Source organism: Anser anser (assembly GCF_964211835.1).
Source record: "Anser anser genome assembly, chromosome: 3".
Classification (NCBI taxonomy): Eukaryota; Metazoa; Chordata; class Aves; order Anseriformes; family Anatidae; genus Anser; species Anser anser.
This window is the reverse complement of record NC_139722.1, coordinates 103,681,120-103,694,994: the sequence shown is the minus strand read 5'-3', so window position 1 is coordinate 103,694,994 and position 13,875 is coordinate 103,681,120. Positions and strand designations below refer to the sequence as shown.

The following is a 13,875-nucleotide window of genomic DNA, read 5'->3' as shown; positions in this document are numbered from 1 at the left end:
CTCGGTCGCAGTGCCTGGTGATGGCAGCACAACCACCTCCCACTTACCTGAGGCGGGATGAATGTTCCCATTCTCATGCTGCTGCCACCACTACCAAAGCGGCGAATCAGACAAGCATGTTTGGAGAAAGTATGTATTTTGCCTGCTATTATGTTCTCACAGAGGCGCTGCAACACACTTTAAAGAGCCTTTATAACCTCGTAGGCTGCACTTATCAATCTGAATTAGAAAGGTACAATTATCTAGTGTAGAAAAGGGGTGGAAATGGCTTTTAAGATTGCTTGTGCCATGTACTCCGGCAGACAGGGCATTTCATCTACGCAGCACACTCCAGATGAACCATTCTCAGAGCCATTTCCTAAAGGAAAATATCCGGTCACTGCTTGTGAGCTTCTATTCCCTCCCGGGCAAGTCGTCACATTTCAATGTTTTCATGGTAAATGCAGGCTCCCACAGACTGACCACTATAAGCCAGTGGTCAAAACACCTAAATTCTCAGAAGGACCCCACATACATAAAAATGGTAAGTTGGGTCCCTGAAAGGACCGAAACGTCAGATTGACCCCGAAGGTTAAAATACAACATATGCAGGTAGTCTTCGGTGAGGTTTGAGCCTCTAGCAGCTGAAAAAATGGAAGCCCGGCAACCAGAAAGCATACTAAAGTTAAAAAAAAAAAAAATAGTTAATAATCACTAGCAGCACAGCCACACCACCTGAAGAGAGGGCAGAGACCCTACGTGCATCATCCCCATCCCGCCCCACCCGCCCCTTATCGCCCCCCACCAGCCCTTCCCCCCCCCCTTCCCGCCTCACGTCACCCGGCCGCGCGCCCGTGACGCCAGCGCGGCGCGGGGCGGGGCGGGGCGGGGCGGCGGTTGGCGGAGCGGTGCCAAGATGGCGCTGCTGCTGCTGCGGGACCCGCTGGGCTCCCGGGCGCGGCCGCTGCCGCTGCCCCCCGGCGGCGGCTCCGTGCGCGGCCTCCTGCGGGACTGCGCCCGGCGGCTGGTGAGCGGCGGCGGGCGGGGGGGCCGCGGGCACCGGGGGGTCTCGGTCCCGGTTTTCGGGCTCCGTGCCTCGCCGCGGAGGTCCCTTCCAGCCCCTACAGTTCTGCGGTTCCTTAACGGTGCGCTTTGCCAGGTTATTTCGTTTTTCAGCCGATCACGTGATAAAAATTGTGTTGTTTTTTTAGGGTATTCCCGAAGAAAGTTTATACGTGAAGTGCAACGGGCGGCTGGCTCATGATGACGATGTTCTCCAGAATGGCGCGGTGTATAGCCTGGAACCGAGGCTTTGTGGTGGAAAAGGAGGTTTGTTGCTCTGTGCTTTCTTACGAATTCACGTCTTAGGTTTAAATTTCATTTATTTATTTATTTATTTATTTAATACCTTAATACTGATACCAGAAGTTGTAATCTGGTAGCAGATATCTCGCAATGCAGATGATTGCGGGCTGTCCATGAGGTAAAGCCAAAGCTGAGAGTTTACTTTAGGTTGGATATTAGGAAGGACTTCTTTACCGAAAGGGTTGTGAGGCATTGGAATGGGCTGCCCAGGGAGGGAAGTGGTTGAGTCACCATCCCTGGAGGTCTTTAAGAGACATTTAGATGTAGAGCTTAGCGATATGGTTTAGTGGAGGACTTGTTAGTGTTAGGTCAGAGGTTGGACTGGGTGATCTTGGAGGTCTCTTCCAACCTAGACGATTCTGTGATTCTGTAACAGCTGTTGCTGGCACTGTCCTGTTTTGCATCCCTAGTTAGCTTAGCTCTACTAGCAGAAATCTGTAAGGTGCCTCTGAGTGAATTCTAGGTCAAAATTGTGTTTAAAAGGCTTCTTAGTTTCCTAAATTTCACTTGTGGTCGCTTATGGCAAGTATTCCAGCTACAAATAATCTGTGGCTTGAATGCGTTATATAACCTAATTGATTTTGTCTTTTCTTATTTGAAAAAATAAAGCCAAGGTCTTAGTATCCTGAGAACTAAAGATTTCAGTCTAAAACAGGCTGCTTCTATTGTCAAAATATTTTAACATTGTTGTAGATGATGTGCTAATCACAAAAAAATATGCAGCCACTGACAATATGGGCATTCCCTAAAATCTAACGTGAAGGGTGAAACAAGTTTAGCAGAGTATATTTGCATGTAAATGAAGTCCATATATGTTTGCTTTTTGAATCTAGTTCTTGGAGCTTTCTGGCCCTTGAGCTAAAATGCTGAATAATTGTGCAGCCTTGCATCAGACTGCATCTCAGCTTGCGTTGCCTTCTTCATAGTTTTAGAAAGAACCGAAAAGAAACATTACCACTTCAGCTTACGAGCTGTTGTGTTGGCTGGTTAAGTGCCCTAAAAGTGTTGCGTGTTTTATAAGCTGATTGTATAGCATCCATCTTCCTCACCTATTGTCTGTCAGTTTCAGTTATCCTGGGATGACCCAGGGTGCACATGCTGTGATTCACTCTGTGTTACTGATGTGCTGTTGGAGTTGCTTAAAAATTGCTCTTTGACAATTTTGCCTGCTTTGATTTGACTTTGTAATTAAAAGACTGATTAAAAATAGGCGAACAAGCACAGGTCAGAAATATCAAGACTTACTGTATGATCTCAAAGAGTTACAGATCATGCTTATCATCGTATAAGAAAACTGAGCGCTCTATTATCAGGTCTAATTCAACACTTGTGACCTTAATGAATTCATTGCTGTTGATTTTTGGGAGCATGCTTGGCTAGGTGTAACAGCTAGGTTCTTATTCTTCAGAATGTGAAATTCGATAGCGTGTTCAATGAGCTACATAAATTCTCATCGCCAATAGCAGTGATTGGTTTTAGTAGCTGAACACAGTACTTTTTCTGCCTCATGATCCAGTCTGGATTGGTTGTTATTTGCAACACTTCTTAAAGGTACTTTGAGGGCACTGATGGTACAGATGTGTTCAGCTTTTAATTGAAAAACCGTGGTTAGTACTTTCAAGTTGCTTAAAGGATTTTATTAATCCACATTGTCTCTTTGAGGCTGTTAAGTGTCCTTCTCAAATGTGGGACAACATAAGATGGGACTCGATGAGAAATGTTAGCAGTTGTGCGTACGAATAGTGGCTGAGGAGCATATAGAAATCTGTTTTGGGGGGCTGTCCAGCATAACGTTGTCCATCATGATCATCTCGATGAAGTGGCTATGGCTGTCTCCTAAAATGTCACCTGGTGACATTTCTAACGTTGTAATTTTCAATTTACCCCATATTTCAGTAGCATTGAGGGAAAGAGAAGTGTTGAACTCCCTATATTATTTTTCCATAGTTAATTCTTTTGTTTTGTGCTAACTCATCTCCATTTGTTTCTGTTTATCTAATTCTTGATTACTTTTTTTCCTCAGGATTTGGATCTATGCTGCGAGCACTTGGTGCACAGATTGAAAAGACAACAAATAGAGAGGCTTGCCGAGATCTCAGTGGAAGGAGACTTCGAGATGTCAATCATGAAAAAGCGTGAGGCATTTTCTTAGAAGCTAGCATTATAAAATAGAGCAACTGCATAATTCACTACTAACAAAAGAGGTCATATAACAGGCTGTTATAGCAATGAATTTTCCTTTTGAATACTAAAAGGAGTGAAAGTGAAACTATGAGCACAGATAGACCGGAATCACAGAATGGTTGAGGTTAGAAGGGACCTCTGGAGGTAAACGGGTCCCATTCCCCCTGCTCAAGCAGGGTCAGCTAGAGCAGGAAGTCAACAGCATTCTTTTGGCATTAATGTATTATTGAAAAATAGAGGTGATTGTACCGTGACCTTCTTTTGAGAGAAGACTGGTCTGCACGTCTTAGATTTCTAATCTGAAAGTCTCACAGTTCTTCTTTCTGAAGCTGCAAGGCATATTGGGGAAAGTTGACCTTCCTGCTGTTTCTGGCTTCCAGAATAAACTTTATTCTCTTTGTTTTAGCAGACTTTCTATATATTCCTTCAGTAATTCCCATGAATGTTTTTGTTCTTCAGCATTTGGTAATTGCAAAGTAACAAACTAATATTGCACTAAGTCTCAGAAATGCTGTCATTTTCATGGCTCTGTAATCTGCAGGATGGCTGAATGGGTGAAGCAGCAAGCAGAACGTGAAGCAGAAAAAGAGCAAAGGCGCTTGGAAAGGCTGCAGCGGAAACTTGCAGAGCCAAAGCATTACTTTATAAATCCAGATTACCAGCAGCAGTGTCATGAAATGGCTGAGCGGCTAGAAGACTCAGTCCTTAAAGGTATTGCAGTTTAGCTTCATTTTATCTCCTCAAAAAATAAAGCAAATTGAAAGCCCCTATGACCGCAGCCCAGCATGAAAATTAAAGAAAGGAAAAAAATGCTGACAGTAGCTCTTTCAGTTGAATTACATTTTAAACTCCAGTAAAATTTGTTGAATTAATTTTTCCTCTTTGGCTACTGCTTTTCTTAAATTGCATTGAACAGCGTAACACGGATTCTAGCGATACTTTATTTTAATGTGCTACAGTGTCATCTCACAGTAATAGCAAAATTCTGTGAAGGTAGTGTTGGTATTTCATCAGTAAGAATTATGTAATCATTTTCAGTAAAATGACGATACGTGATCAGGTCTTATGTAAAAAACAGAAATGGAATACAGCTACAAAATATCCTGTTTCATTTACCGTTCTCTGTAGTTATTTTATTTATCCACTGGTTGTTCCCTTGCTGGCAGCTTGATAGTGAAACTTGAGGCTGAATGGGATGTAGAAACTAGGAGTTCACATCAGGAATCCAATTTTAAGATCAACTCTGTGTCTTAGTAAAGTGGGATAAGGAAACTTTTGTTGCTGCTGAGTTTGTTGAAGCTTTGAATTTCCATAAATGTGCACTGATAGTGATTATTTTCAGTTAGTGTTTTATACTGCATCTGAAATAAAAAGAGGCCTGTTGTAAATTCTATGTATGAATTGTGTAACAGTGAAGTAGACTTTGACTTCCTTTTGTAGGATTGCAGGCCACTTCAAGCAAAGTAGTGTCACCGGGAAGTGGCAGTAGCCGGAAGCGTCCAGGTGAATCTGGAAAGAATGGAACAAAATATGGAAAGAAAAAATGCTTTTTGTAAGTACTTTGACTCCATAAAACTTTGAACTTAATGGAAATTTGATAAATGTAAGCAAACAACATCTCATCCAGAAAGTAGACTTAAATAACAATTAATAAATGGAACTGATTAAACGGAAGAGCTCTAACTAAATGTTGACGGTTTCATATAACTCTGTCCCAGCAGGAGCAAACTTCTTACTTGCAAAAGTAGGCATCCTTTTTTCCCTCCCTGTTTAATATGGTTATGTTCTACTAACACTCATTTTCCTTTTTTTTTCCATTAAGGAAATCAATTTAAAATGAACTTAAAACAACCAATTAAAACAAAACAAAAAAAAAAAAAAACAAACAAAAAAAACCCACAAACAAACCCCAAATCACAACAGCTGTTTTTTCTTCACGTAACATGAAAGAGAAGGCATAATGATTCTCCAGTGGTGCTTGGAGTAGCAATGGGTAGCACACACTTTTGTATTTGGGATTGCTGGTAAGGTACACACCTTTTCTTGGGAGATGTCAGGTCCTGTTTGGTATTAGCAGCTCTTCGTCTTACTGAACTATCCTAAATACCTGCTAGAGTAGTTCAGTGCATCTCTTTGAAGCAAGTTTTGGAAAGAAAAAGATTAGAATTAAAAAAAAAAAAGTGAAATTTAGGTAAATACTTGTAATGTACTGCTTGTTGCAGGCTGGGATTGGAAGGATTGGATGATACTGACAGTTCAGATTCTGACGACGGCAGTGAAAACGATTCCCCTCATGCATCTGACGGAAGTTGTCCGTCAGGCAGTGGATATGGTGAAAATGCTGGCAATTCAAGCAAATGTTCAAACAGCCCTGTGGATCCAGCAGAACATAGTCCAGTCACTGAGAAGGCACCGGAGCAGCCAGAAGTTAGTGGAAGTGACCTGCAAAGGGAGATGCACAAAGGTGGGCAAACTGAAATTCCAGCTGATGAAAACAGTAAAGTGACAGAGCCCCAGAAGGAAGAGGCCCAAGAAAACAATGAAGTAACCCAAGGCGTGAAAGAAGAGGTGCAAGAAAATGTTTCTTCCAAGGTGCAGGAAGTGGACCAGTCACAGAGCACAGTAAGTATGAAACAGTACAGAACACGGTGTGTCTCTTTTCTTCAGTTGCTTTTACTTGATCACTTTTTTTCTGTGATCCACAAAGGGAAGGGGAAAGGATCTGTATCATCTGAATTTGATGCATTAGATGTAAGTGCTTGAGTTTGAGTAATTATCCTCCTAAGAAGCTAATAGAATCTTCAGTGTTTGATACAGAGCAGACAAAATCCCAAGGTTAAGAGGGAAAAACTGCTTGACTGAAGATGATGCATTTCCATACTTACAAAAAGGGAATGTGCAAGATGAAGGCAGCTGCAGCCAAATAAGGCTCTTAGCTGACAGTCTCTTCACTGGTAACCATTAGATCCATGTGCAGGAAGTAGAATTGTAGTAAAGTGGCAGCGGTCTTGAGAGATAAGTAGAGTGGGTCAAGGCAAAACTTCACAAAATTAAGATTTTTAATAGTTTAGAGTTTCTACTAAGATGTAGTTGCCCTTGGCTGTGTAGTGTTGTCTTTCCCAAGATCTGCGTTTCCCTTTTTTTTGTGTTTTCGCTCCTTCCCCGTAAACTCTGGATCCAGAATTCCTTATTGATGCAGGAGGTAGAGGAAAAAAAACATTCTGTAGGATGAAAGACTCTTACCAATACTTCTTGAGACATTACCACTCTCCAACTTGACTAATCTTACTTATAATTTGATCTTAATGTTTATAACTGACCACAATTTTAAAATTAGAAGTTATTGCATGTAGATGCCCCCTAAACCAGTCAGCTGATCAGTGTTTCTCAGTATTTTATTTATAAAAGACTTGAGTCTAGCTCACAGAGAACCCTGGTCTGCTGCAAATTTCAGTTTTCATTTGACCAGTGAAAGTCTGAAAGCAGCAGCTCCTTGTATTAGAGAGGCAAGATTAATGTAGGTGATAGGCTTTGCCTGAATTTGCGATGGATGGTGGAAGAATGGTTTTAAAATTGATCATTTGGCGCATCAGGGATAGAAGCACTTCTGTACTGTAGCTATACCATTATCCTCGCTGGCAATTTGGGTTGGTGTCAGAGCACCCTCAGCTGGATCAGGAGCAGTGCTGACCATGAGGTTCCTTCTCTGGTGATAGACAGGAGGATGACAGGGATTCTTTTGCTGCGGAGGCTCTGGATTGGTCTCTCAACCAGAAGAGAGTGCAGCTTTTCCCACTGAATTGATGAAAGCCCAACTAATATTTGGCAGTAAAAGTTGGCAATATTTGTGCTTCATTTGTCCCTTGTATAATACTAACATTTGGAGGGGGCGGAGGGTGGGTGGGGCTGGAGAGGGAAATGATGAATCAAGTATTTTTTCAGGCTAGAAGAGTTGCTTGAATTTTCTGCCTTTGTTCAACTAGAGCAGAAAGCCTCCCATGAATTCAGCCATTGGCAATGGCTGAATTCTGATAAGTAAAGGTTTAATACAGTTAAATGGGGAAAAAAAAATCAGGGCTATAATCTGATAAATTAGAACTTGATCATCTATTGTACTATTAAAGCAGGGACACTTTAAAATGGATGTTTACCATTCTCCACTGTTTACCTTTTGCTCAGTATTTGTGAGGCTGTCTATTCTTAGAACAGGAAACTCCACCAGTGGCAGATTGTTATTGCAGGTGGAAATATTTTTATAATAGTCCTTGATGTTTTTTTTGTGTGTTTTCTGTTTTTAAGTAGGACTAGAATAATGAGGCAACCAGTCTTTTTTGTATGCTTAGCAGGACAAAGGTTCTGATTCTGCTAGTGCTAATTGTTTTTGTTGAGCTCATAACTCAGTAGTCTCACTGTTGATGCTACTTGCTCTGAAGTCCCTTTGATACCTCCAGTGTTACGCTTACCCTAAGACTTATAGCTGCTTCAAATGCTGAGCAAGGTGGGGTTGATTTTCTTTTGTCCTTCTTAGTGTGCTAGTGGTCAGGGTGTTAGTAAATTCCCGCTTTTGAGTTGTAAAGTCCTTGTCTGGATTCTTCTGCGGACAAAACCCTGGGTAACCTGCAGTTGGTAACCTTACTGTGCTGGTATCCAGAGGCCTGGACTGGACAATATGCAGGGGTCTCTTTCACACTCAACTATCCTGTGAATATACCAATTTTCTTTTAAGAAGAAATTTTAATAACTTTTAATGTGTCAAGATGAGAAGTAAGAGCTTTTTTGTTAATCTTATTTGTATCTATTTCTATAACTAGAGTGTAACTGCATTAGAATAATTGTTCATTCCCCTTCCTGATAGGGGCATATCGTTGTATTCTGCATGTCATTAAAAAAGGGCTGATAGCTTTGTTGTGACTCTGGAAGCCAAGGTTAAGCTATGGAGCTGCTAGATGAGATGGTGGGCTGTTATTTTTAGTTCATTTTTTTGCGAGGGGATAAAAACAGTGCCATCTATTTTGTCTCCTGGAGAAAAGTATTAAATAACTGCCACTTACATTTTTAGTTTACTTTTTAAACTGCTATTGCAAGTAGAATGTGTTAATTTTAGTGGAGTAATTAAAAAAGAAAAATCACTTACGCTTATTTAAAATGGCTGGTGCTTCTGTCTTGGAGGCTGTGTGCATTGCAAGACTAAGCTTGTCTGCAGCTTGCCTAGACATGTTAGAGCGAGCCTTTTAACTAGCTAGCAGAGGCATTGCAAGGAGGAGAATTGTAACAGCACAGCTGGACACTGGGTGTGAAGCCCACCTGGGCATTCACCCTGCTCTTGGGTGTGTCATCTCTGCTCAGACGTGCATGCTTAAGGCCAGGCTGCTGGCTAGCTTAAATTTGCTTGCACGTGATGCAGTAACACTTGGCCTGGATAAAATAGATACTGCTAATAAAGAGAATATCCAGCCTAACATATATGGAGATATAGATCAACTTCATTAAGTAAAGTAATTAAGACTTTGAGATAATCCTAATTTAAGGTTTTCTGTAAAATCAAGCATTTTGTCTATACTTGCCCCGCTCCCTCTGTCAGGAAGAAAACAATAATTGTCACAGTGGATGTTTTTCTCTTTGCAGGAGGTGGAACCAATAGACCTACTCGCATTCAACTCTGCTGCTGAAATGGAAGTGCTGGGTTTAGATAAACTGAAGATGGAACTGATGGCTTTAGGGCTGAAATGTGGAGGCACTTTACAGGAAAGAGCAGCAAGGCTTTTCTCAGTGAGAGGTCTCACTAGAGACCAGATCAATCCTTCCTTATTTGCAAAGCCACCTAAAGGGAAAAAAGCAAAAGTTTAAATTATTTTGTGTCTGTGTACTTTCAAGTTTTCCTTATTCTATTTCCATTCTGTACTGCCACATAGAATTCTTTGTTATCACCGGATAGTTTTCTGTTTCTATTTTTAATGAAGTTTAGTTAACATAACACAGTAAGTTGCTAAATAGTGAGTTTTGTGCTCAGTATACAAGAGTGTTATAGTATTCTTTACAAATGGTTATAACAAGTCTTAATGTGACAGAACAAAATTGCTGCAGACGGGAAGAAATAATCTGAATATCTTGAATTTGATGATTCTATGACACTGTCGTCATTTATTTTAAGAAATATCAATCCTTTCTTGGCTTTAACTTGATTCTCCTTTAATATGTATTGAAGATAGCACAGTTACAACCGTCAAAAGATAAACATCAGACTTATTATTTAGGCTTAAAAGCTGAAGTTTATATAAAAAACATTTTTATATGGATGAAGATAGTATAAATAAATACTGTTCTATGAATTTGTGAGATGTCAGGTATCAATACGATATCAGTTAATAATTGGTATTTCTTTTATAAGAACCAGTTCAATAAACAAATTTACTACTTTTGTCCTTGAAAAGTGTCTGAGTGAGGAAAAAGAGATGTACATCCTTAAGAAATTAAAAAGAATAAATTATATTTGTTGCTTGCTGAAGGTTGGTAAGATACTGAGTGATCATCGGAACGTGAATGGGAAATTTAGAATAGTGGTTTTTTGTTTGTTTTGTTTTTTTTTTTTTCCCAATGGTAAAGGCAATGGAATAGTCTCTCAAGGACTTGAATATCTGCAGCAGTGCTGCTTTACCCTAGGGTAGTGTCTGTAACCTTAGGGCTGGATTTACCCTGTGCGGCGCTAAGGACCCTTGCTGGAGGGGCAGCGTATTTTCATGACTGTGTGCAACTGCCACTTCCTTTGTTTCAGAGGCTTTTATGTAGTGTTCAGTCTGGTGCCTCAGATTTTACCACTGTATACTGGGGAATATTACGTTCATGGTCTGCCTATCAGATTTTCTTGGAGAGACCTGAAAAATGACCTGAAAAAAAATTTGCTTTCTTCCTTTTCTGTCATCTACCATTAGTCTGTCTGTATAAAGTTTGGCTCAAAAAATAATTTTGAACTGCAACACTGACAGGAAATGGGTTTCAAATGCTAGGGAATTAGTTCACTTGTGGCATTTTATGTCTCAAATATGAGCAGTGCTTATCTAATATTTCAGTCGGCAGTGACTTGGTTTTTCAATCTTACAGCCTTTGTCCTCAGAAATTGTTTTGTTTATGCTTGGAAGTTAGCTCGGGATTGAGAAAGGGTATTGAAGCTCAAAGTTTTTTTTCTTGACAAACTGTAGAGGTGAGCTGCCAAAACAGTTGTGTTCATGCAGCTGCCCCAACATGCTGATTAATCCGACAGTTTATATTCAGTCACTGATGGGACCTGTTCTGTGACTTGCCAGGACAGTGAAGGGAGTCCTTGCTAGATCTGCTGGTCACTTCTGGTCACACCCCATCCCCTGACAAAATCTCTGGCATGTGGCCAAACCAAAACCAGCATTCCTCTCTTGGTCTTTGAGGTACTTGGTTAGAAAATGAAGATGGAGAGTTTCCTGCTCTGGAGATGTATCCACCTGAAGTTTACGGGGGAGCAGTCCTGGTGCCAGCATTCCTCCAGGTGTCGCTGAGGGTCAGGGACAGCCTGGGTGTGAGCAAGCATCCTTAACGCACCTGGCAGCCAGGTCTTCTGTTCTCCTGCATATATTCCAGTTCATAGCAGATGGTCTCGAGTCATACTGAGGAAAGGTGTGGAAACTGGGAAGTGCAGGATTTATTTCTAATGCAGCAGCTGATAGGCAAGTCAAAAACGCTTCCTGTGCTTTGTTTTGTCTTACTTGTAAAATGGATTTGAGTCTACTCGCTAGTTGGAACCATATTTTGTGCATTTAAATTCTGTGAAAGTGCTGTATGGTACATACAAGTCCTTGGTGCCCTTTTGGGTCTTTCAACTGAGTATGAAACGGATAGGCAGATACGTGCAGTGGTGGTAATTACACCGTCATACACAAATCCAGCACTCGTGGATCTACTTGATGGAGTGTTCTGAAAACACAAGTTATGGCAATTGAGGGCTAAACTGCTGAATTGTGTTTGAACTGTTCTCTACTTACCTGCACATGTGATCCAAAAGTAGTGAACTTGCCATGTTGCAGCTTATCATTAGTATAATTTTGTTTATTTGATGAGCAGTGATTTATATACAGCAAAGAATATGGCAGATAAGTTCATGTTTGTGGCAATAAAGCACTTGACTTGTCTGACACTTTAATCTGTAAGGGAGACTTGGGAAATTCCAAAAAAAAAAAAAAGACATTAAGATTCTGCAAATCATATCTCATGGGGGTTGTTACAGGACAAGGGGTGGATCCTGGTTAGAAAGGTTTGGTTTACTCTGTATGTCTCATTAGGGAACAGGAGTAGAGGGTACCTAGAAGGTCACCTCAACATAGTGAAGTTTGGTAGTCATGAATATGTCCATCAAGAATATTTTGCATCAGCAGCAGTCCCACCTGGGTGGTAAGCCATCAGCATGCTTACTGCTCTTCTCAAAAAAGCACATACCTAGGGTGTGTCAGGAGCGCCTTAGCTACGTGAACATGCTGAAGCTCCTTCATAGTATGGCAGGGGATAGTGTGGGCCAAAACGGAACAGGCCAATTTAATGATGTGTGTTGGTAACAACACTTGCCTAACTTACTTCCCCTGGCTGCAATTGTGCTTTCACTTCAGCTGCAGTGACTCAGCCTCTTCTAAGCCTGTCCCATGCACTATCATCCACTTGCGTTTCTTGTTGTGGATTCCTTGTTCTAACAAATCTGTTCCCTAATGGGGCATAAGGTGTGCCTCTTAACAGATTTGTGCCAGCATAACTAATGGAGCATTGTATAGGGTAGGGAATAAATAGTGGTCGGCGGAGAATTGGAGTATCTTCAACCAGCAGTAGTGCCAAACACTTATTAAATTGTCTTCAGTAGTGCCAGAATTAGAAGCATTACCCTTCCTCTCTGCGTTGTTAGGATAATGGCTTATGTGTACCTTGAACCAGCTCAGTGCTTAGGCATATTTATTCTGTAATTGTTTAGATCCTGCTGAGCTAAACAGGAACAAGCACTTGTTCCGGAGTATGTCTGCATGCGGGGTTAGCCTTGAGCAATGCTACATCTAGAGAGGCATACAGGCCCTCACTGGCAGTGCTTCACTTCCATGTGACGATAGGGTATCCTTCAGAAAACAGATCATAGACAAGACTCTGATTCTTCAATAGAACAGAAACAAGTGCTTGAAGCTTTCTGAAGTATTTGGACAACAGAAGAAAGAATTCAGCAGCTACTAATTATATATAAATTAAAGCCATTCCAATGTGTAATGGGTTGTTTCATATAGTACAGAATGGCCTCAGAATAAAGGTGATCTTTTCTAGTGCAGGACCAGAGGATAATGCAGAGTGTACGGTACTCCTGCTTTTATCTTTATCTTTCCAATGAGTAATGCAACTTGGGATTTCAAAAAATGTTTCTGGTTGTAAACACATCAAGACTATGAACATCTGTCCGAAAAAAAGCTTTGTGCTCCTGTGCAAACACTTCCCCAACAAGCAAGAAGTGTGTCTTGCAGAATTCTTCTGAAGTGTTTTGCGTTACGTTGTTTTTTTTTTAAATAAAAAATAAAAAAATATTCTAAAAGAGCTAGAGCATTGTCTTGGGTTTCTCTTGTATTTCAGAGTTATTGACTGGTGATAAAATTAGAGAAAATAGTGGCGCAAGCCTGGGGAAGAGCTTTTACTCACTGAATACAGATCCATGTATACCCTGGAAGGAAATTTAAGTACGTATAATGCAGAAAAAATAGCAAGGAACAGGGCAAATCATTAGCTATGTGAAATACTCAGGTTTGGTAAGAATTGGCTTCTGGCTAGCAAGTTCAGAATTAGAGCATAATGTCTCCTGTGCTGCTGTTAAGCAAGGCTGCGGTCTGCTGATCACTCAGCTTCAGTTCCAAAATGCAACTCTCTGGATCACCCAGTGTTGCCAAACAGGAGTATTCATTGCTAAACCTGAGTAATGTTTTTCTGCCTTTTTTTCTGTGACATGAATGACACACTGCTAAGTGAAAAATGGTATTTTTATCCCTCAGCTCAGAAGAAAAAGCTTTAGAGAACTTGCATATCACATAAAACCACCTAATTTCACTAAACGATGTTTTTTATTTCCACAAATAATTTTCATCTTGGGATCTCTCAGCAGTGTAAGAAGTCCTAAAGAGCTTACATTCACAAGAGCACTGCAAGATTAGGGTTGATTACGTCTGTTTTCTAAACTGAGGTACAGAAACATAACTCATGGAAGTTTACAAAGATGACCAACAGCAGACATGGGAACAGCTGACTGCCTTCAGTCAAAAGGCTCTTTCTATTTTCTTCTGCTAGTTTTCTGCAACACAGGTGAGTTAC

General features: G+C 40.8%; 1 protein-coding gene across 1 annotated transcript; it reads left to right on the top strand.

The window, feature by feature from the left end:
• Positions 1-845: 845 nt before the first annotated feature.
• SDE2 (SDE2 telomere maintenance homolog) lies at positions 846-13,108 on the top strand. The gene is made up of 7 exons (XM_083831201.1): positions 846-1,006; positions 1,191-1,308; positions 3,368-3,479; positions 4,070-4,239; positions 4,969-5,080; positions 5,751-6,150; positions 9,154-13,108. Exons 1-7 carry the CDS (start codon positions 896-898, stop codon positions 9,373-9,375), a joined length of 1,245 nt encoding a protein of 414 aa, XP_083687327.1. The 5' UTR covers positions 846-895; the 3' UTR covers positions 9,376-13,108.
• Positions 13,109-13,875: the final 767 nt, after the last annotated feature.